This window comes from Bombyx mori, chromosome 13 (assembly GCF_030269925.1).
Source record: "Bombyx mori chromosome 13, ASM3026992v2".
In the NCBI taxonomy this organism is placed as follows: domain Eukaryota; kingdom Metazoa; phylum Arthropoda; class Insecta; order Lepidoptera; family Bombycidae; genus Bombyx; species Bombyx mori.
Window position 1 is genome coordinate 10926302 of NC_085119.1, and position 25290 is coordinate 10951591.

General features: G+C 37.7%; 1 protein-coding gene across 2 annotated transcripts; it reads left to right on the top strand.

The window, feature by feature from the left end:
* The first annotated feature begins 4432 nt into the window (after positions 1-4432).
* ovo (protein) lies at positions 4433-24288 on the top strand. 2 transcript variants are annotated; one of them, XM_021348991.3, is made up of 4 exons: positions 4433-4857; positions 20058-21754; positions 22054-22479; positions 22595-24288. In XM_021348991.3, exons 1-4 carry the CDS (start codon positions 4689-4691, stop codon positions 22778-22780), a joined length of 2478 nt encoding a protein of 825 aa, XP_021204666.2. In that variant the 5' UTR covers positions 4433-4688; the 3' UTR covers positions 22781-24288. The 2 variants fall into 2 exon arrangements, with proteins under 2 accessions (XP_021204666.2, NP_001166866.1); NM_001173395.1 differs by having other exon boundaries at positions 4528-4857; positions 20058-21697; positions 22595-22780.
* Positions 24289-25290: the final 1002 nt, after the last annotated feature.

The window sequence follows — 25290 nt, forward strand, 5'->3', positions numbered from 1 at the left end:
CCAAAGACTTCGGCGCCTTCAGTGCCGAAACCAGCCTTCGTACCGGCTGCGGTTCCCACCGTCTCGGCGTGGAAAAAACCGCTGCCGTATACGAAGGAGGGAACACAAAACGTACCCCAGCTCCCGCCTGCGACACGTCACGCGCCTCAGCCCCTGCTCGCACCTCGCCCCGCGCCCGCGTACCGCCCCCCGCAACCCTCAGTCGTCAACGACTTCGCGCTCGTGCGCGACTTCGTCACCGCGGTAAACTTTGACCGTCTGCGATCGTTCGCAGATGCTATCCGTAGGTCGGTAACCCCCGAACAGCGGCTCGCGGCCGCTTTCGATCACATGGACGTCTACGAGTCCGTGTCTCGCACGTTATAAAAATTCTTTACCGGTAATCAATGGCGCAAAAAGGTAGAGAAAAACCGTATTCCCTTACGTTAGCATTCTACAATGCTAACGGACTCGCGCGGCAACGCGATCAAATTTTCGAATTCCTCCGCGATAATCTTGTAGATATTTTGTTAGTGCAGGAGACCTGTCTGAAGCCCTCGCGTCGTGACCCGAAAGTCGCGAATTACGTCATGGTTAGGAATGACAGACTCACCGCCTCCAAAGGCGGGACTGCCATTTATTATAGGCGGGCTCTGCACGTTGTTCCTCTCGGTACTCCCTCGCTCTTACATATCGAGGCGTCAGTGTGCCGTATCTCGCTGACGGGACACCAGCCGATCGTCATCGCATCCGTTTATCTCCCCCCGGACAAGCCCCTCCTGAGCAGTGACATCGAGTCACTGTTTGGCATGGGAGACTCCGTCATCCTGGCAGGCGATTTAAATTGCCACCACACTAGGTGGAACTGCCATCGTACGAACGTTAACGGTAGGCGTCTCGACGCGTTTATAGACGACCTCACTTTTGAAGTAGTCGGTCCCCCAACTCCAACATGTTATCCGTACAACATCGCGCTCCGTCCGAGCACTATAGACCTGGCATTGCTTAGGAACGTAACTCTGCGCTTACGTTCCATCGAAGCACTGTCAGAGCTCGACTCAGACCACCGACCTGTCCTTATGCAGCTCGGTCGCCCTCACAACCCAGCCACTGTTACGAGGACCATGGTGGATTGGAATAAGCTGGGCACGTGCCTAGCCGAAGCCGCTCCGCCAATCCTCCCTTACGGCCCGGATTCGAATCTATCCCCCGAGGACACCGTCGAATCCATAAACATCATTACCGATCACATCTCTTCCGCGATCATTAGATCTTCAAAAGAAGTCGATGTGGAGGACAGCTTCCACCGCATCAGACTGTCCTCCGAACTTAGGAATCTCTTAAGAGTTAGGAACGCGGCAATCCGGGCCTACGATCGTCTTCCCACGCATTCAAACCGGATTCGGATGCGTCGTCTACAACGCGAAGTCCACTCCCGCCTAAGTGACGCGCGTAACGATAATTGGCATAGTTATTTAGAACAACTCGCGCCCTCCCACCAAGCATACTGGCGACTAGCTAGGACTCTCAAATCCGAAACTACCGCTACTATGCCTCCCCTCGTACGCCCTTCAGGCCAACCACCGGCATTCGATGACGATGACAAGGCTGAGCTGCTGGCCGATGCACTGCAAGAGCAGTGCACCACCAGCACTCAACACGCGGACCCCGAACACACCGAGTTAGTCGACAGGGAGGTCGAGCGCAGAGCTTCCCTGCCGCCCTCGGACGCGTTACCCCCCATTACCACTGACGAAGTTAGAGACGCGATCCACAACCTCCAACCTAGGAAGGCACCCGGCTCCGACGGCATCCGCAACCGCGCGCTAAAACTCTTGCCAGTCCAACTGATAGCAATGTTGGCTACAATTTTAAATGCCGCTATGACGCACTGCATCTTTCCCGCGGTGTGGAAAGAAGCGGACGTTATCGGTATACATAAGCCGGGCAAACCGACAAACGAAACTTCTAGTTACCGTCCGATTAGTCTCCTCCCGACGATAGGAAAAATTTACGAACGGCTCCTTAGGAAACGCCTCTGGGATTTTGTTACCGCGAACAAAATTCTCATAGACGAACAGTTCGGATTCCGCTCTAAACACTCGTGCGTACAACAAGTGCACCGCCTCACGGAGCACATCCTGATAGGACTAAATAGGCGTAAACAAATCCCGACCGGCGCCCTCTTCTTCGACATCGCGAAGGCGTTCGACAAAGTCTGGCACAACGGTTTAATTTACAAACTGTACAACATGGGAGTGCCAGACAGACTCGTGCTCATCATACGAGACTTCTTGTCGAACCGTTCGTTTCGATATCGAGTAGAGGGAACTCGTTCTCGTCCCCGTCAACTGACTGCCGGAGTCCCGCAAGGCTCCGCGCTCTCCCCGTTATTATTTAGTTTGTATATCAATGATATACCCCGGTCTCCGGAGACCCATCTAGCGCTCTTCGCCGATGACACGGCTATCTACTACTCGTGTAGGAAGATGTCGCTGCTTCATCGGCGACTCCAGATCGCGGTAGCCACCATGGGACAGTGGTTCCGGAAGTGGCGCATCGACATCAACCCCACGAAAAGCACAGCGGTGCTCTTCAAAAGGGGTCGCCCTCCGAATACCACTTCGAGCATCCCACTCCCTAATAGGCGCGCAAACACCTCCGCCGTTAGTCCCGTCACTCTCTTTGGCCAGCCCATACCGTGGGCCTCGCAGGTCAAATACCTAGGCGTCACCCTCGACAGAGGGATGACATTCCGTCCCCATATTAAAACGGTACGCGACCGTGCCGCCTTCATATTAGGACGTCTCTACCCTATGCTTTGCAAGCGAAGCAAACTGTCCCTCCGTAATAAGGTAACTCTCTACAAAACTTGCATACGCCCCGTTATGACGTATGCAAGCGTAGTGTTCGCTCACGCAGCCCGCACCAACTTGAAGCCCCTTCAGGTTATTCAATCCCGATTCTGCAGGATAGCCGTCGGAGCACCATGGTTCCTGAGGAACGTGGATCTCCACGATGACCTGGAGCTTGACTCTGTCAGTAAGTATCTACAGTCGGCATCGCTGCGCCATTTTGAGAAGGCGGCACGACATGAGAACCCTCTCATCGTAGCCGCTGGAAATTACATACCCGACCCAGTAGACCGAATGGTAAACCGTCGACGTCGCCCAAAGCACGTCATTACGGATCCTCCTGATCCATTAACGGTGCTCTTAGGCACCACAAGCACCGGTCACCGTCCTCGTCGAACCCGTCGCTTGCGACGAAGGGCTCGACGAGCGAACTAACCCATAGACACAGCCCACTGAGTTTCTCGCCGGATCTTCTCAGTGGGTCGCGTTTCCGATCCGGTGGTAGATTCTGCGAAGCACTGCTCTTGCTAGGGTCAGTGTTAGCAACTCTCCAGTTGAGCCCCGCGAGCTCACCTACAAACGTTAGGGTGAAGCTGAAATAGCCTCTCAAGGCTATCAGCATAGGTAGGAAAAAGAAAAAAAAAAAAAAACGGAAAAATTTCTTTAGATTTCTTTTGCTTATTACATCCCAGTATTTCTCTGGACTCCTATTGTTTTGTAAATCTGTATTGAAAGCGCAAGGATGTTTCGGTGGGGTATATTCCTGAAATACTAAATAAATCCAACAGCGTGCTGTGTACGTGTAAGTTATAATTTTGTATTAAACAATTCCGTTTTTTTTTTCATGGCGTGTGAATATTTCCATCTTCACCGAGAATCGAGCTGCTTGGCGCGAAATATTTTGCAGCAATCATTCAAGTACGCGATGCAATGAAGAATGGGTTGAATATTCATCTTTCATCGAAGAAATGGCTACTTAAATTAAAAACTAGTTAAATGAAAGATTATTGAGTACATTGACATAATTGAAATTGCAAATCAAAATATACTTTTTTAGATGAATCAGTACTTGAAGATTTTACCAGTTCTAACACTATCACTTACTGGTGGTAGGACCTCTTGTGAGTCCGCACGGGTAGGTACCACGACCCTGCCTATATCTGCCGTGATGCAGTAATACGTTTCGGTTTCAAGGGTGGGGCAGCCGTTGCTATTGCTAATGCTAACTATACTGAGACCTTAGAACTCATATCTTAAGGTGGGTGGCGGCATTTACGTTGTACATATGTATGGGCTCCGGTAACCACTTAATACCAGGTGGGCTGTGAGCTCGTCCTCCAACCTATGCAATAAAAAAAAAACCATTTGAATCAATTTGGGTAACTTTGAACACTTTTCGCAGATTTTTAAGTACACTGAAAAATTAATGTATTGGTTGCACTACATACAATTTTGATTATAAAGTACAATCATATTTTGAACAACAGCGGATAAAGCAACACAAAATAGCACTTTTACTGGAATAGGCGGTGGTGTAGACCGAGAACTATAATATGGACGGTGTTGTGTCGAGGAGCCTAGCCGGTGCGCGGGCGCAAGAGACGGGCGGGCGGCTCGGGGCGGGGGCGGACCTGTTCTGGCAACGGTGTCGCGAGCACCGCACACTAGCTCTCAGTCCTAACGAAGCGGCCAACGGTACTGCATGTGCCGCTAGCCTACACGCACAAACAAACATCAACAACGCGAGGAAACATTACGTGCAGTGGTTATAAGATGCTTACATGTGAATTTTAAATAGACAAAGTGACAGACACGAACACTAGGATCGAGTGCAGTGTTTATTAGCGCCCGAAGATGCCGAAAATCTTCTGGATTAAGAAGCGACTCCATGAGCAGCAACTGGAGCTGCAGGAAGGCCAGGAGTTGCTCGCCAGCAAGACTGACCCGCTCTGTCCCGATTCTCCGCTTGACGATGGCCCCTTACCGCTCCTTTCGAAAAAGGATAAAGAAAAGGAATGCACTGGTAAGTTTCAATAATTCGCTACACTTCTGCACTTCTAAATCAGAGTTCCCGGCCAACCGGTATTTAACACAAATAATAGATGCTGACCATTGATAATAAGTTAACGTTGTTGTTTTGCCGATCTAACAGTGGGTAGCACAATTCAATGTCAAGTTCTAAAGTGATTGCATTAGTAACTGTCCATTAAATTATTCTCAAGATGGCATTTAACCTTCACTGGGATTAATATCGCCATATCAATTTGTGTCTTGGATCTATTCCCTGCTCAAATGATACTCGCAAAAAAACATGCACTTGAAAAGCCAGAATCCAGTTCTAAGGCCGCCTCAAACATTTAATCTACCTGCGACAAGCGTGTGACTTCTGTGACCCTAATATTTTGTCGTTCCTTTTTATTTCATTGATAACTTTGAGTATTTGTATTTTATTCGACCAACAACTTACTTGACATTCAATGAAAAATCACAGTTAAAATTTCTGAAAATACCGATGCTTATTTAATTTCAGTTCAATACTATCCGAAGTTTTAACAACAATTTTTGAGTTTTCATCCAACAATAATAATACAAATGTAATAAGACATCGTCATGCAGATTTTAACGGTCTCAGGTAGTTAATATGCGTGAATCACTCATATAACTGTCGTGTTTTTGCGATTTTCCACGAAATGTTTACTCATATAGGTAGATGTGCTAAACATTCGTCTTCACGTATCAATTTAAAATGGTCGCTTCGTCTTTTTTTTTTTCTTCTAAAATATGAATGTCAGTACTCCCTAAATCCTTTTGTAGCCGATTGATGGTATCGACAACGGTTGTGTTTTGAATAATAATATAATATGGCGAATTGCAAATTCATGGCATTCGATCTTAAGATATGTTAAAGTGACTGAGATTAAAATCGTTTGTATAAATAACATTAATCAAGTACATGTGAATTCAGTTCAGAATATTAAATAATGTAATCTTGTATACGATCGGTCAACTAAACAGGAGCTTAGTCAAATCAGAGATACTATTTGAAATGGACTACTCGGAGAAAATCCTTTTGGTCCTTATTTCTTTAAAGTGAGCCGAGAATGTCTTTATGGTGTCCCTCGGATAAAACCGCCCCGAGAGTCCTTCGTCCATAGTCACCACACTGACCGTGGAATATGAGTGATGACGTTCTACTCATGATACGGTACTGGATTAGACCGGATGATGCAGGCACCGAGGTGTCAATGGTTGCGGCACAATAGCACGACTTCCGGCCGCTACTCGCTTTGTATTTAGGTTAGTCACCGCAATCTCGACTGTCATTTCAATATAATTAACATCCATGACGCGTGCGTGTACCGTATTTGCATAAAATTTGCTCCCGGACAATTACACTTTTAGATATATATAATTTAGATATATATTCAAACAAAAAACTTGAAATAATGTATAATATTATATACTACGCAGAAATATCACGCATTCACGCATGTGATTTAAGAATTTCGAGCTACATAATCCAGACAGAAAAGAAAAATCGAAAACAATAGAATGCTAATTAAATACATACACATATTTGTTCTACATTGAATATTCAACTTTTCAATTGCAATGTTAAGTTTCTGTTCTGTGATAATAAGATAAAAATTATGTAGTGCACGACTGAAACTTTTTATGAATTATTTTATTTATACAATTGTCAGGAAAGTGAATTGAATTAGCTGACTAAAACATTACTATTTTTGTCACTTTCTTATTTAATTAGCTTTTGTTTTCCAAAATTTATCGGGAGTAATTAAATTATTTCGCCCCCACGTAACTTTTTAATTCAATTTATCAATCATCCAGAAAAGTCTATCCGGGAACAATTCAAATAGGTTCACAACTTACTTTATGCAACAATAATCTTAGCACATACATTCTAAAACTTATTTTGTATCGTAATTACTTTTTGTTGTAAGCAGAAGTAACGACATATTTCAATGATGCTTCAAGACAAGCTTTGGTTAAAACCTAAAAAAGGAAATCTTTGCCCTCGCTCCATTTTCAGACCTTATACGTTAAGACGATCCCAAATGAACCCTAACATGATGAAAGTGTACTGAATTATACTCTTAAATAGCAGAAAAGCACTATATTACAATAATAATGTTCACAAAAGTTTTATAAGTACATCAAACTTTATTTCAATAAGATGCTTGCGTGTAACGTTGGCCCGAAAAGAGATCCGAATCAAGCATTTAAAAAAAGCTAATAAATTGCATGTACTGAATTGCACTACATAAGCCAAACTATGTCACTTTCAACCTGCGAAAAGTAATGAAATAAAAACGAATAATATATAAACAAAGACGGAACCCGCATATTTCGCTTTTGATTTTTAAAGAGCACAAAAATAGATGTAAAAGTCTTATCAAGTAATTACAGGTGCGTTTTCACCTGTAGGGAATAGGGCTGGAGGTGTGTGAAGGTCATATATGCGTTGCGAAGTGTATAGGGGCATGAAGTGCAATGTGGGGAAAGATCCGTTTTGTTAGTAACCTACACGAGTTATTTTCTGTATTAGCATATATTATATTAACAGAGGGCGTGGAAGTGTACACAAGCTGATTCTGGTACACCACACATATTAAAAATATGTACATCAAAATTTATATCCAAGGCAGAGGGCTCATTGCACAATGACCCTCTTCCCAAACATTAATGAAAAGATGTCTGCATAAGGAATAGCGGAAAAAGCAATGAATAACTACCAGAGGCCACGATTGGATTGGTGTTAGGAGACAGACTGAAGAACAAACTAGAAATATAACTCAACAACTGTCACAAGTAACAGGCTATATTTAACAGATTATATTCCATTTCGCTGGTTCATAATTGAAGCTTTATATAGATCATTTACAAAACAAACAAACATACAGCTATTTATTACAAGGAACGTGGTGAACTTTATAAGTGTCATCTCAGGTTTATCGATTATTATTTTACGATTACGATTATTATCTATAATCGTTTACACGAATGTATTTTTCGAAATTTCGAATATTTATCACGATTTTTTTTAAATAATAATCATGATTAGAAAACACAGGATTGTGAAAAATATGTAAAAAACTATATATCTTGCGTTGATCAATAAGTTCTTCAACGTGTTGTATTCTAAAAATGCTTGTATTATTATTATTATTGAACCAATCTACAATTATGTAGAACGAACAGTTTATGTGTGCAATATTTATAATAATCAACTAATTGTAATTAATTTATAATAATCATAATTTACGTAATTAATATTCGCCAAAATCTAACCAATACTTAATTAATTAAATATTATTTTATGAATTCACAATAAAATTGTGTAAGATGTTTAAATTCCCGTCGCGTACAAAAGACTTCAACGGGTTGCGCTCTCGTCCCTTCGAATCATGTTCTTAAATTACCATGTAGAAGAAAAACTATTTGAATCTTTAATATTTTTGTTTAATAAAGTATCCTTCATTTCACTGTTTACTTCCGAGTCATCTGTCGTCTCGTGATTTCGTAAGAATTATACAGTTACACATAGTTGATGACCTTCGTTTGAATATTTTACGGTTATAAGAAGAAGAAAAAAAACGAGAAGTTATGAAATTACATTTTTAATAAAGATTTTTGTTGGTTTATGCAACAAACATACGTCGAACCAAAAATCCATAGAATAATAATTTCGTTTAAATAAACGGGAAGAGGTGATAGAATAGTGTTAAAGTCAAAGGTTGGTGGTAGGACCTCTTGGGAGTCCGCACGGGTAGGTACCACCACCCCGCCTATTTCCGCCGTGAAGCAGTAATGCGTTTCGGTTTGAAGGGTGGGGCAGCCGTTGTAACTATACCTGAGACCTTAGAACTTATATCTCAAGGTGGGTGGCGCATTTACGTTGTAGATGTCTATGGGCTCCAGTAACCACTTAACACCAGGTGGGCTGTGAGCTCGTCCAAACATCTAAGCAATAAAAAAAAAACATTAAAAATGTACCGTGAAACTCACCAAATTCTTTTCTCTTGATCCGATTTATCATACTAACACGCTTAGATTGTCTTGATTATGACATTTCTAACCCTACAAAACGCTAGTGAGAATTATTCTTATAACGAATATTAAATGTAATGATGACTTAACTTTCGATGATAATCAAAAACTCAAAGATGAACTAAAGTTTCCGACTAAGAAGAAATTTTGTATCATGTTTTTTTTTAGGATGCAAAACGAAAATTTGCTTACTTACTGTTTATAGACTGTAATATGAATTAGCACGAGATGCACCAAGAAATAAATTCTATCTTATGCGGTTATATAAACTTTAATTCTGAAATTGGCATTCATAATTCTTGGTTTAAGGTATTCGGTATCTACTTAAAGCCATCGACTTATCTGAGTTGATCCATCTCTGCAATAAAATAAATAACAAAATCCTATAATGAATTTTCACGGACCGTCTGTGTCAATTAAATTATATACTCGAACGTATTACGGTCAAGGGCTCGACTTTAATGATTCATCTCGGAACAGAGCAACGTATTCGTTATAGAATTATAATCGGCTCATTTAAAGAGCATCTATAATCGTAATCTTTAATCGTAAATAACTACTTCGGAATTTTTATTCATATTTCCATGTTACTTTCAAATCCACCCTAATCCTATGACAATAATAAAGTAACGTTATAATAGATATATGTCTCCTGTTAAATTTGTAACAACTAATGTCAGACATTTTAGTTTTTCACTATCGTGTTAATCTTTTGCTACGAGATGATCGAACAAACACAAAACTGAATTTCGCATAAAAATAAATATAATGAAATTCCCACTAACAAATTAAGTAAAAGTTAGTATTTTTTGGTATTTGAAGCTTTTTTTGCATATTAAATACGGACAGTTGAATTTGAATCAAAACTTTTCCAAGTGCATATAGTACATACTTTGTAAACGTTAGTATGTTGTTCACCAGCGTTTTGCATAATGAACAAAGAAAATTTTATTCTGAAACCCATGAATTATTATTAACAGGTTATGCTAACGAAACTAAAACCTAAACTAAACTAAAACTCAAGTAGCAAAACGAAAATGTCAAAGTGCTGCAATAACAAACTAACACCAACACCAAAAAGTAAGAGTTAAATAAGTTAAGAGTTAAATTAATTAATCTTTTTTTAATCTGTTTTATCTCATATCACGAGTATATTTACAACTATTCTACATTGCTTCTAATCTTCTACAACCAGGTTTCATAAAAAAGCGGTCGTAATTATATCGTACTAAATCTTACCGATACCTGACTACAACTCATTTAACTTCTGCATTGTTAAACGGTATTAGAAACAAAACAAAAAGCAAGAACGCAAGGAACATTATCGCATGTTGCCATTTTCGAACAGTTAAAGATTTGCATCTTTACACGTTCAGGAAAAAGAAATATTCATTCCGCCATGCGGCCGATGCATTGTGTATCCTTGCCTTGCCTCCATTGTATTACCATTTTTAAAGTTTTGCTTTTACAAAGATTGGCGATCATAAAAAAACGATTACGTTCAGAATAGGTACAGTAAATCTGTTCTCGGAACGACAGCGAAGCGCATAATTGTTTTACGCCATTACGATTTACTTAAAACGAATATACAGCCAATTCAAGAACACATTAAATTCGTACAACTTTACGTGACTTTGGCATTCTAGATGCCGATTTAGTGACCCTTTGACCGTTATGGATCAGCGGACAAGTCTATTGTTTATTCTGTACTCATTCACGCCAACGTGTTGTGCCTAAAATAGCCTAAAGCAGTGATTTTTCGAATAAAATAGCAAATTTGTTTTTTTAGTAGCATTGATGCACAACCAACTCGCCCAGCGTTACCTTGAGCCGTAAATCGGTATTAATTGCATTAGTACGCTAGAAAGCAGAACTTATAGTAGTTTCAACATAAACCCCATCCGCACTAGACTAAAGTGGAGGGAAGGAGCATGCGAGGAAAATATGGAATCTTCAGTATTCCTCTTAAATGCTCATTATTACTGTCACCCGATTATATGTAGTTATCTTTTTGTAGTTGCTAGTGCTGGCCGGTGTTGTATTCGAAATTTTTATTAGCCCGATTTATATTCGAATAGATTTTCATCGCGTAAGATCCTTTGGCCACGCAATTCGGACTACAGTTGGATGTTAATACATAGTGAACACCCGATTGCCAAAATATTCGTGACGTAAACGGTTTTTCAAGGGCGCTTAAGGGCCATTTGTTTTTTGCGTGTACCGGATCAAGATGCGTTGCACGTGACGTGACCGAACAAGTTGTTCTAGGAATGGGCCTTATATCTGCAGATGTCCTATATGCCCACATAACGCTCTTTTTGTTAAACTTAAATGCGGGCATCGATGCGATGTCTCCTACTGAATACATTCTACACCGGTATACTAAATACAAAACACTTTTTTACACTTAGGTACACCAAAATAACGACAATATACCAAAAAAGTATATAATAGTAAAGTAAGAGTGTATTTGTAATATATACCTTGAGGCTCGAGGCGAATTTAAGCAATAAACAAAAAAGAATGGCAGTATTCACGTTGTGGCGTCTATGGGTATCTGTAACCATTTAACAACAGGTGGGCCGTGACCCGTCTGCGAAATGAATAAAAAGCCATAGACGTTTAAAATAGGATTTCAATTTTTAATTTTTAATTTTAATAATTTTTAATAATTTCAACAATTTCAAATTTCAATAGGCCTATGTCCAGCAGTGGGCAGATAAAGGCTGATGATGATGATGATGATGATGTTTCAAAAGTTATAAAATATGTATTCGCGGCATGTGAAGAAAAATGACTATTATCTTCTATTTGATGCGAGGATAAAAGAAATGATGAAACTAAAGTACAATGGGTAGATTTATCTCTGTAACCAATTTCTTCCAGTCAACCTTTACTTGCACAGATGATACACAAACTTCAAAAATTAGTATTACATTTAATTCTAACAACATAATATTTTTTTTATCGCTTAGATGGGTGGACGAGCTCACAGCCCACCTGGTGTTAAGTGGTTACTGGAGCCCATGGACATTTACAACGTAAATGCGCCACCCACCTTGAGATATAAGTTCTAAGATCTTAGTATAGTTACAACGGCTGCCTAACCCTTCAAACTGAAACGCATTACTGCTTCACGGCAGAAATAGGCAGGGTGATGGTACCTACCCTTGCGGACTCACAAGAGGTCCTACCACCAGAAGTTCAAAGTTTTGAAAAGAAGTTCAAAATCAAAGGAATATATACTTAAAAAGAACTGTCATTTCAATAAAACGAATGAAACACATTTAATATGTAACATTACAAATCGACACACAATTAGGTACAAGTAATATCAAAGCCAGTTACGAATATCGCTACAATTTTCAAGTACAAGTCATGACTTCGTTTATATTACGAACGACCGCAAGATCGTTTGCTAAATGTCAACTGTCATTACAGAATACCGGTGGCGCAGGTGCGATGCGGTGCGCAACTTCGAGACCAATTTGTTATATTGAGGAAACAATAGACCGACATAGCATATTGATTGATATCATAAAGTTTACGAAAATGAAAATATATGTTATATCGAGAGGTGGTTTAAAAGACATTTTTGAACCGTACAGGAGAGCCATTTAAAGCTTAAAATTTGGTAATAATATCTTGATACTAATACCAAATGAAGTGGAATTTTTAATTACAAAGATGAATTTCGCGTTTTAAACGAAACGTCGCTTAAACCAATAGTCTTTCACCGATCGATATATTATTATTTACAAGCCTCGGTACAAAGATACGACGTATCGCACGTGCTTTGGATTAATAATTTTTCCAACTATTAAGAAGGAACAAGAAAGAGAAACAATCCGAATATTTTAACGATTTTTAATATTTTTATAATAAATTTCACATACTTGAATTACTTACTGATTGATTAACGAAGTTTAAAATAAATATCACCCCGGATTCGGGCTTGATAGTTTTGATGTTCGAACCATCCTCTTAGAATTTCCTGGTTGATGGCGAAAAATAGTTTAAAAATTACAAAGTAAAACACGCAGACGTAATTTGTTAATTTCGAACTGTGTGTGTAATATAGCAATAATTAATTAAATTCTCATCGATTAATGGGTAATTTCCTGCATTGAAATAACTTGAAACGGAAGTGTAAGTAATGTGCCAAGAGACATGCGCAAACACCATGTATTCGGTTTCATACGGCACTTGCGCAAACTTAATTACGGCACGTGTGAGGATAATTTTATTAGTTCCGTTACTATTCATATTTCTTTTTCATTGTTAAGAAACATCTGTTACATCTTCAAGACAATATTTACTTTCTGTGGCGAATTGTTCTCGTTAACTTTTGTTTTCAACTTTTTAATTTTTATTTCTTCTTAAATTACAACGCGTACGTCTTAATTTAAATTTCAATTAATACGATTAAAATGATAAATACGTGAAACAACAAAAATAACCTGAATCTAGAGCATATGCCTATCATAGTAGAATGTTTGTTATTTTTACAAACCTGGATGAATTTTACAATGAAATATGGATTTACGCAGAATAATGTTAATAGCCTGTGAAACTTTCCATTCTTGGAAAAAAATCACAAGCAATTTTTCTGAATTAAACAATCAGTGAATAACCAATTTAATGTCAATCCATCATATAAATTTTATATAAATGCACTATATGATACGTAATAAATGAAGAGATACCTATATGTTAATATTAAAAATTACTTACATATTATTTATTATGTGCTCAAAATGAGTTCTAGAAGTATTTTTGGGTCCGGGCACACATTACACGTGCATGCCGGTCCGGTAAGTTTTTCCGTCTCTCTTAAATACAAGCGTTAGAACGGGACGAACATTTCTTAAGGTTTCCCAAGATTTCGGGATTTAGCAACAAATGTGGGATATTTTGTAGTTTTATTAAATACAAGCTGTATCCGTCCGCTTCGCTAGGCATTTAAAATTAACAGTATTATTTCTCACCTACACAAAGATTCTCATCATTAACGCCCCCGCAACTGGTGCAGGGAGTCCAACACTCATATAAACATTAGCCTATCCATTAAGAACATGTATTTTGTACATGGATACCAAGTTTCAAGGCAATCGGATGCAAGATTCAGTAGTTATAACGGAACATCCGTAAAAACCGCTGTAGATTTATATATTAGTATAGACATAAACAAATTTAAATTATGCCGCCTGTTTTGATAGAATTGCGAACTTTTTTAATTGCCATCTACAGGCAGACGAATTAACGGCTCATCTAATAGTGAGTGGGCAACTTCGCTCTTGGGCGCCAGCAATACCAAGGGCACAGCAAAACCGATTTTTGCTGCTGAAATTTTGTATGGAAAAATCATGTAGGACTGTCCACTTAAGTTTAGCCGATTTAACGGCACTAACGATATCCATACATGTGAAACAAAAATATTCAATTCTCGATAAACAAATATTATTATATGAAATAGTGATAACTATTTCACTATATTTCCGAACATAATTCTCATGTTTACATTGTAAAGTGTTGATGTTAAAGTCACATAGAATTACCGCACTGTTATCAATGCACTTAACTCATATCTCTTTAACACTGAATATGTAGTAAAACATACAACCAGTTTCCGTATATAAGTAGTGATACTTACAATTCAAAAACCATTTTAAACAATGGCTCTGTCATCTACGTCAACGTCGCTTGCGTTATCTTGCCATAAGCGACCACCAAAGTCGAAATTCTTTAATAATTTTAAACTAAATCCCCTGTAACTTAAGCATAATGGTCTGACATTTTGAATCCTTGAATCAAAAAAACGTACAATAAAAGAAGGATCATAGTTAAGAGATTGGGAATTTATGTTAATGTCACGTATAAAATATGTCGTGTAGATTATTAATGCAGGTAAAATAAATAGCCAAGCGCTTAAGTCTTAAATCTTGCAAACTTAAGGTCATCTCCTCCATTGTTGTGTCATGCTGCAATAAAAGATAATCATTTCGTGTATTTTGGAGCAATTTACTGGAGACCGCCCACGGACGGACACGTATAAGTGAGGACATTCCATGTGTACAATACCGTGGCCAGTCTAGTAAAAAATTCTTGCACGAAACGACATGTTTTAGTGTGCTTCCCATAAACAACAGAAATTTGTATCGCAGGCAGCATTAGTATTCTGTATTACACGTCTAGATATCCCAAACGACATTGTAATTCAAGGATTCTACGACCCGCCTGACTTCTAAATGACAGTCTATATGTTTTCTTTCCGAATGCAATTCAAAATTCATCATTAATAATTATATCGTCAGACTGATAGATGAAAAAATTGATATTGAAATCAATCTTGTGTCTTTTAACAGGTTAACTTAAAAAAACTAACGGTAACCATTTTAACGTTTATATTAGTGGCGTAATAATAATTCTAGTTGCCTTCAACGAAATTGAAGAACGTCGAAAACAACCTGAGCGATCGCCTTCTTCGATACCGGATTTTTTCTATTAACCAGCCGGAATAGTCGACGTTAGCCTTGAACACTTTGCTAAACACATTTGGGTCATTAACCCTTGCCAAATCTGGTTGTGATTCACGCCGTGATCAAAATAATAATAAAGCGTTGAACAGTTTTTGCGACCGTTGCTTTAGAGGCGACGCGACGTATTAGATCTACGGCTTTTTATACAGAATCGACTTTGAAAAACCTACGGAAGGTTAAGTAATTACATTTAGTAGGCGTCACGGGCGTAGGAAGGCGGGCAGGTACCTACTTTAAATTGGACATTTTCAGCTCATGGTTAAGTAACTACGTGTCTGTGGACAACAAAAGTCGAGCGTGTGAACATTTCCGTTCAGGTTTTCACAACCTTTCTTCAATGTTAACTGTAATATCTTATTTTACGGCAACAGTGTTCTGTAATAATCTAAATAAATTCGGCGATTGTCGAATTCCAAAAGTCGAAATGTGCGAAATTCGCCACATATGGTTCGAACGTTCTTCACATACGGTCGCACGTATGTTAAATGTTTTCTTAAACAAAAAATGTCCTTGAAAGCGATGACCTTTAACCGATTCCGTAGTGCGAGTGAGACGAGCTCCCATGTATCGTGTGCTATCGGTACTTACGGAAAAGGCCTCAACTGAATTTTATGTACGAAGCGGTTCTTCGTAGTCTTAAGTTTAAAATGTGTTAAATGCTAACGGCGTCCGATAACCCCGGCCGCAAGGACACGTCGGCCCGCCCCGTTGCCTCGCTAGTTTTTATTGATGCCCCAAGCCAGTTTTACTGCCGGCTTATTAAGCATTTGATATAATTTGTAAGCGTTAGCTTGACTTTCCTTCCAAGTTTGTTAAGGCCGTAGCTGAAGATAAATGGCTTTTTGAAGAAAAAAAACAATGCTTCGAGATAAAATCGCGACTTGTTCTGATATTTTATGGTATCAACTATATAATTTAAAGCAATAAAAATTTCAATTCTATTAAAACAAATATCAATCAATATCGAGTAGTAATGCAAACTAAATTAGAAGCAGAGAAACAAACCGCCTAAATATCAATATATGTATATAAAAAGATATAAGATAAAATCGGGAAGATCAAAGCCTCAATTGCTTTAAACATTAACGTACATATTGCAGATTATCATGTTTGTTTAACTTTACTGATAATTCAATCTAAATCTGCTCGATCGCAAATCAAACGTTATATGTAATAAAAAAAACCAAACGGTCGGCACCACTCTAATTGTTACAAAAACTCATCTGGCTCAGAATCGCTAATTATTGCCGAAAACCGATGCGAAGAAGGCTGCCGTTAATAGCCAAATAATGAGTGTTCGCTGCCAAGGTTGCGTTTGTTTCTCGACAGGAAACGGCAACTAACCGAATAGATATGGACATAGTAATTACGGGGCCTTGACTTACCGTTTTAGAATGAAAACCGCACTATTTAAATGTAGCTCGTATATATAATAAGTGGTACAATTCTTGTTTTACATAAGCGTTATGCTAGTCGAGTGTTCATTGTAAGATTTTCATTTTGTTGGTTATTTTATTATAATATTTTTCTAGACTAAATTTTTACTTGTGGATATATGATTTGAAAACAAATATCTTTTTGTTCCAAAATCATGACCATGAATGAATAAGGTTTATTAATACTGTTTTTGAACCATTGTATTGAGACAAACTTGTAACTGTACTTGAGACCTTAGAACTTATATCTCAAGGTGGGTGGCGCATTTACGTTGTAGATGGTATGGGCTCCAGAAACCACTGTCCACTTATCTAAGCAATAAAATTAAATTAAATAAAACAAAAATACATTTTTACTTCCCCTATTCTACACAGTGGTACGAGACTACAACATTGTATCCATGACAATTTAAAAACCATTCTGCACGTAATTGAAATAGCCCCTTAGGATACCTACAATTTGTTAGGCAAAGAAATAAAAAATAATTAATAAGGACCGATCGCTGTGGCTAGCCTTGGGGGAGGCATATATCCAGCAGCGGACGTCTGTGGGCTGATAGAATAGCTAAAGATTTAGATTTTAGATCAACCAATTTGTATAGAAACTGGTAAAAGATTGAATAGCATAACAGGTTAAAATTACTATAATAGGCAAATGACAGAGAAGTGGTAGTAGCTACAGGACGTATTACGTAAAATCTTCTAATGATCTCCAAAATTAGCATAGGCACACACTTGTATGGAGGTAAATTATTATAGACTAGGTAAGAAATCACGATCGCATCTGTGTTGTAATAAAGTTAATTACTGATTAACTGTATGATGTATGTGGATATCATAATAGATGTGACGCAAGGCTACCGCTAACAATGTTCATCGACGTCGAGTGAGACAACGTGGATGCATCACGGTCACTGGGTCGAAGTCGTCTAACGAAGTAACCTTTTCCTGTTCTTTCACAATACTACTTAATTTTGAATATGTTATTGATCATAATAATTATAATAAACGTTAAATATTGATTCGTAAATCTTAATATATATAAATCACGTGTCATTTTGTTTGTCCGCGATGGACTCCTAAACTACTTAACCGATTTTAAATTAAATTTGAACACCGTGTGCAGTTTGATCCAACTTGAAAAATAGGATGGTTTTTATTTCGATTAATGGTCGCAATATTTATTAAGTAACCATAAAATGATTTCTTATGTTGATTTTTGTTATTAATTGTAAGCTTCATAAGTCTAAAACAGATGGCGCCTTAAATCAGTTTTTACAGACAATTGCAATACTGTCTGACATTAATATCTCATAGATGGCGCTGTGTTAAAATACCAACGTTTCACATAAGCTACAATTTAATGGCATAAACACCACGTGTTGCTGAGGCTAAAGTATAAGTGAAAATATATTTCGTAGTAAACGCAATACAGTGAAATCCAATTGTTCTTACTTTGTCAATTTTTGGTATTAGCATAGCCGGCCGCGTGTTATATAGAAACAAAAACCTTAGCCACAGCAACGTGTGGTTGGGTCTGCTAGTATAGATATATTTTTATAGAGATACCTAAATGTAAAATGTAACATATTATTTTATGTAATTACCATAATATATTATTATCCCACATTAAACATTATGGACATTGAACCAAAGTTATTATTTTTAGAGACAATTATTTTTATTATCGAATTTACCTGAATTATAATATATTAAAATTTGTAAACTTTCTAAAATATAAACAAAAAAAACATCATGAGATAAAACTACTATGCCAAATGGGTAATGACTAGAGCTTCTAAGAAACTCTGCTACAGACAAAAAGCAAACATAAAATATTTACGTTCCCATTTACGACACTTAAGTATGGCTATAAACCTCACCGACGAAGGATGTGTGCGTGCCGTTTCAAAAAATATCCGTACAACTAAATCCGTGTTCTATGGACGGAGAGATTCCAAATTAGTCTGCGTAGAGTCACGCCCGGCTGCTTCGGCGCGAACAATTACAGGTCCCTGCATAAAAAAAGGTTCCACACAATGCCAGGCAACGTCCTTGAGTCCCCAACAAAGCTAAGAAAGGGCAAGGGAACTTGTTTGTAGCTTTGTAACTTTCACTGATTTTCTACGAATAATTTGCGAATTTAAATTTTAATGTGGCGGCTTGATTGTGCTCTTGGCTTTACCAACGACCATGAACGGCAAGACACATTAAGATCAATTGTAGATTCGTCGTATAACAAATTTACTAGTAAAATTACAAATGAGAAAAAAAAATATATGTGCAATGTTAAAAGCTCCCAATGGTCTCATGTATATTACACCTGTGAGATCCAAGAATGAAGCTAGATGCTGCTTGGTACTAAATTCTGGACTGATTTTCGCAGCTAAGTGACCATGCTTCTTGGTGAGAATTTCAGTCGTGTTACCTCCGTTCTTTCAAATAGTTGATATTGTCCAAGACCTCGGGGAATGATCTCGAGTATTTTTAAGATATTTTGTCCGATATTCTGCAACTCCGTTGAATTCAAGTGGAACGTGGACTGCTTGCTACCTTATCTGCCGCTATGCATACTTGATACATAAACAGGTTTATTAGTAACACCTGTTTATAATATTATATTTAGATTCCTGTTAAAAGGACCATGACCGGCTAGACTACCAAACCATTCGTATGTGTACCTATTTTAGAATTTGTTAAGCATCGAATATGTTTTTGGTCGGTCTCTGGTAGGGTTACCTCTGTATAAGGAAATGAAAAGGACTGAAATTACAGACGTTATTGACTGTTTTCCAGCTAAACTATTAAAAAAACTGCAAGCAGCAAAAAAACGCAGTTTTTTATCAGATTCGTATTTATTGAAGAACTTGGACATGCAGTATTGATACTGAGTATTTACTTAGGCCAAGATAAAATCTCGTTATACGGCTACACTAGTTACAACAACGCCCCAAACGTACACATGATGTGTGGGTGTTTGCATACGGAGGCGAGTATTACCGTTATGGAGGCATACCTATCAATGACGTCAATGAGCCTCAGCCAGCATTAAAATAACTCGTTAGCGATTTCGCGACGACGGTTCAATTCGTTCTAATCACGTAGGCACATAACCTCACCTATCTATTATATATTTTCCTTAAGTCGTATTAGAACTAAAAAAAAATCTTTATTTTCAGATGGTGACGTATTTGGAGAAAACAAAGGCACTCATGAAAATCGCACAAAAGAAACTAGACGATTTATATCATCGATTCTTGGAGGCGATATTCCCTACGGTCATCGCTCACACGTTCTTACTCAAGCTGAAAGAAAACAGTACTTACCCGTTTTGGTAGAGGAGATAAAACAGGAGGACAAACCTTTAGTAAAAGAAGAGAAAAAGTTAATAGACAGTGATCCTGTGGTACTTCCTCCGAGAAATAGCCCATCTCCAGAATCAAAACCTTCACCTGGTATTGACAACAATGTTACATGTCAGAAAGTGTCTGTTATTCAAAGAACACCTTCCCAGTCGCAGTTTCGTGATAACAAAAAGGAAGATGTCACAATTCCAACAACACTACCACCTCCAGAAACAGAACAAGATCAGCCTATTGATTATGTTATTGCCAAAAAACGTGGCGAGACTGAAGACGAAGAAACAGAAAAGAAAATAAGAGAGCAAAGAAGAACTAGCAGTTCTAAAATTGCAAACGGAATTTTAGCACGACCTGTTTTAGTGCTCAGAAATTGCCCTGCTACCAAAGTCCCAGGAATGTTAAATGCCGCTGCCGGTCATGGACGATCGACAGGAAGCAGTAGTTCTGGTAGCGGTTCACAAAGCGGCACAGGATCAGGCAGTTTTAGCTCGGGTAGTGGAGGTGCAGCTCCGTCTTCAGGAGGCGGTGGCGCTATTGGAGGTGGATCAGGAAGCGGTGGTAATGGACGAGATGGGCGATCTAATTATGGACCTAACAGTCCACCTACTGGTAGCCTCCCACCTTTTTACGAAACACTCGGTCCATCAACCAAAAACGGTCAAAATTCATTTAATGCAAACAGCAACTTCTCTAATGAATTCAATATGATTAACGGATTCAACATGGACTGTGAAAATAACGAAAATACAACAAATTTTACGGAACAAAGCAAACAGTACTCGTTGATGCAAAACGCTCCTTATGGACTAGCACTAAAAGATGAAGAAGTAGACTATGAGAATAAGTTAGAAAATTTAGGTGCTATTGGTAATTACAGCAGTAATTTCGACGATCCGATGGTTGTCGAAGACGTTATTGACAATTATCAATTTAACGCAACACTGACCTTCCCTGGGTCAAATGAAGGCATCTTAGGAAATTTGTCGGATTCCACTGAGGATTTTGCCGATTTGTTAAACAATCCTGTAGAATCCTTAACAGATTCAGAAGTACGAGAATCGTCATCCATATCTCCGGACTCCGTTCATAACGCTGTAGACATAGAAGCATTGGCTGAACAAGTACATTTAAGTAGACAGTATTATGAAAAGGCTAACTATCTAGCATTTGCCAACCAAGAACAGAGTCCTTCCTATAACTTTGCTAAAGAACGTCCTGATTTATTAATGCAATTAAATCCTGCTCTTCTTCAACACAATGAAGGACAAATGCAACAGCTTCAAATTCATGTTCAGCTTCAACAAAGGCAACAGATTCTGTCACCGGGCTTCCCCTTCTCTAGTCACCCACTGGACCTTGATTCACCGACAGGAGTATCACTTCCATCACCCGGTGGAAACAACTCGTTAGATGGCAACAGTCATATGGAGAATACTCCCATCAGTCCTGCAGCTGCTGTAAGTCTGAAGAAAGGCTCTGTCACCGATACAAAAATTCAAATTTTACAACAGAGGGTAAGCATTATTTGATTTTAAGGCGAAGCTTTGTTTCTTGTTAATATGTTGTTCAATTTCACAATTTTATTTTTGTTACAATAACATCAGAAACAAAGTTGTATATAATACGAGCCTGAATCAACTTATGCTTTAACTTAGTGGTCAAGTTTTATTGTTCATGTTTAAATACTAAGCTCTGCCTTATAATTCAATAATGAAAATAAAACTTACCCATCAGTTGTTTTTAATTTGATGAAATAGTATCAATATTGTACAGTGAATGTTACTTTGAATAACGATCCATTATTTTTTTACAGTTAGGACTACCAGCAGAGCTTCCTCTCGAATTCATCAATGGCGGACATGGTGTCAAAAATCCTTTGGCGACTGAAGCTAACGCAAGACAAAGGGAAGAAGAAAAAAACAAACAAGTATTAGTCAGTGAAGACGACCCAACAAAGTTCGTTTGCAGAGTTTGCTCGAAAAATTTCAGCTTGCAGAGGCTCTTAAACCGACATATGAAATGCCACTCTGATGTAAAACGATACTTGTGCACATTTTGCGGCAAAGGATTTAATGACACATTCGACCTTAAAAGACACACAAGAACGCACACCGGAGTCAGACCGTATAAATGTAATCTGTGCGAAAAATCATTTACCCAAAGATGCTCACTGGAATCACATTGCTTAAAAGTGCACGGAGTCCAGCACACGTATGCCTACAAAGAAAGAAGGACTAAGGTGATTTGAATATAATTAATAATAAATTATTTATTTTTGTAATGATACTTAATGTTCGTATTTCGTTTTATATCTAGCTTTTTAGCGATTACTGTATTTGAAAAATTGATTCCAGATGTACGTTTGTGAAGAATGTGGACACACAACATCGGAGCCTGAAGAGCACTATATGCACCTGAAGAAGCAACATCCCTACTCTCCAGCACTGCTCAAATTTTATGACAAAAGACACTTCAAGTTCACGAATGCTGCATTCGCAAATCAACTCCTGGGTCAGCTGCCCATGCCAGTACACAATTAAAGTATTTTAATTATTTGAATCAGGAGTCACATGACTTTATTCACCATGGTATAAAATTAACCAAAACGTGATAAATCAAGAAAATCAGAGAGCTTGTCTCAATAATTAGCTAGCTTTGGTGAATATTGAAAATGTGATTAGATCATCAATGTAGCTGATTCCAGTTAAACGAATAAAAGTACATATTTGAAGTCAAATCTATACATTCCGTCCACTTTTTTCTTTAAATTCCATGTACCATCCACTGTGATACTAAATTCCCAGTGTTTAATCAAATGAAATTGTTACAAGTGGAAACCTATGTGAAATTTTATAGAATCAAAAAAGTCTTCCAATCTGAATTTATGTAGTTACATTCCGTAAACAAAGACTTAACAAATTATATTGACAATAGAATTTGTCATAAATAAAATACCTTAATTTTTTAATAGTCAGCGTAATATTTCACTGGCCTAAAATGTAGGCATGACTGCAAATTAAAAAATCAAAGTATCGGGTATTATGTGCAATCTTTGGTGATGGTGCGGGGTTTATACTAAGCTAATAATTAAGTTAGACTAGTTTAATGTAAACATAGCTCATGTCTCATAAAAATGTAAATGTAAGTTTCATTTCAAAACGGCAATGTGAATTGTAGAGATTGTTAATTCTTAAGCGGTAAATAAAAAAGAGTGGTGCTAAATATCGTTGTGGATGCTGATTTGAAATGAAGCGTTTTTTATGGATCGGATGACATCTCTTGTCCGATTCATGAAGGATAATTTCATCGAAGACTTTGATGGTATTCGTTCTACGATAAAGAATCTCTTTCCTCGTATTAGTGATATTAGCTCCTAATTTCTGAAATGTTAACACAAATCATGTCACAAGTTTTCTATTTTGTACCTACCCGTAAAATGTTATGTTTGTTTTTGTTTGTAAGTATTAATTATAATTGAAATCAAAATTTTTTTTAAAGTGAGAACCGATAACGGCTCCGCGTAATGTCGTACCAAGTCTTAATGCATTTCTAGATATATATTATTTAAAGTAAACTATTGATTGGACTGTGCTGTGAGTGTATGAGTATGATAGAGATGTGTATAAATGTGTTATTTAATGTATCGATTGTTAAATTAATTATTGTAATGCATCGAGTGAATTTGATGGAGAGCTTCCAAATTAATGAAGGGTTAAGCTAATGCTCAATTGTATTTGCGCTTTCACAGCGAAGCTTGTGTTTAAAATTGTCGTGTACTTAAATTTGTAAATATGTCTAAATTTAGAATAAAGTAGGAAAATTTTAAAGATTAAAAACCTAATGTTACTTTTAGATGTACCTTTCCAGGAGATATGAGATTGTTTTATGTAAAAGTACGTAATATATAATTATATTGTACAATTCGCTAAGATATTAAATAATAAATCGGAAATTTTCAATCGGCTTAACGTTGGTCAGCTTGGAGACCTTTAGGTATTATTGTGATAGCGCAATGCCTCGTAATAATAAACTTGTATGTTGCATTTAATAGCATTTCGATCCATTTCCAAACTGTAGTTTCGTATTTTAGAAACAAACATTTTGTTATTTGTATTGATAAGCAATATATCACAATTAAAAAAAACTGTTTTTGTTGTTTTAATGTTTCGTTGTTATCTTTATTCGTATGTCATTTGCATACAGTTCGTGTAATGCTATTCGAAACAAATTAAAATGAATAGAAAGACTTTATTATAAAGATATAACAGGAAGGTTCATATTGTGACTCGCACGTGTAGTTACCACCACTATCCATATTCCTGCCACGAAGTTATGATGTTACATTTTACAATGCGATCGCGATTTCAACCACAAGGTTGATGGCGTTCATGATGTGATGTCCGAGTTCCAACATCTACTTAACACTAGGTGGGCCGTAAACTCTGCCGCTCGTCTACAACATACAATTAAAAATCAAATTTTACGAGGTTCGTACCGCATTAGGTATCAACTTTTCTGATGTTAAATAATGAGATCACTTATGGTTAATTCATTTAATTCGCTTAATAATAGTTTATTGATAGTTTTGACAACATATTAAATATTACTACTAGCTTTACGATTCGATCTCGCTTTTATTATTTTCTTTATTAATATCCACAATTATGAACACCTACAGCTTTCGGGTAGTAAGCATAGTACGTAAGCATAGGACTGTTGACCCTCATGAGATGGGTCTGTGGTAGTATATTTCGACACGTAGTAAATATTTAGTAAAATATTAAATTGCGTTAAAAAAAATGCCAGGAAAACTCTTATTTAAACCATGAATTAATTAATTATGAACTAGAAGCGACAGGCAGTCGCCAAAAATATTTGAACCTTCGTGGTCCTGCTCTACAGAGCGAAGACACCAACCCGCATAGTGGAAAACTTTATACCTTTAAAAACAAAAAACAAAACCGATTCCTAATCATACTCTGTCTTTGAAAACAATAAAAACAATGAGTTCTATAAATTATTTCAGCCAGCCCACACTGTCCGCATTCTG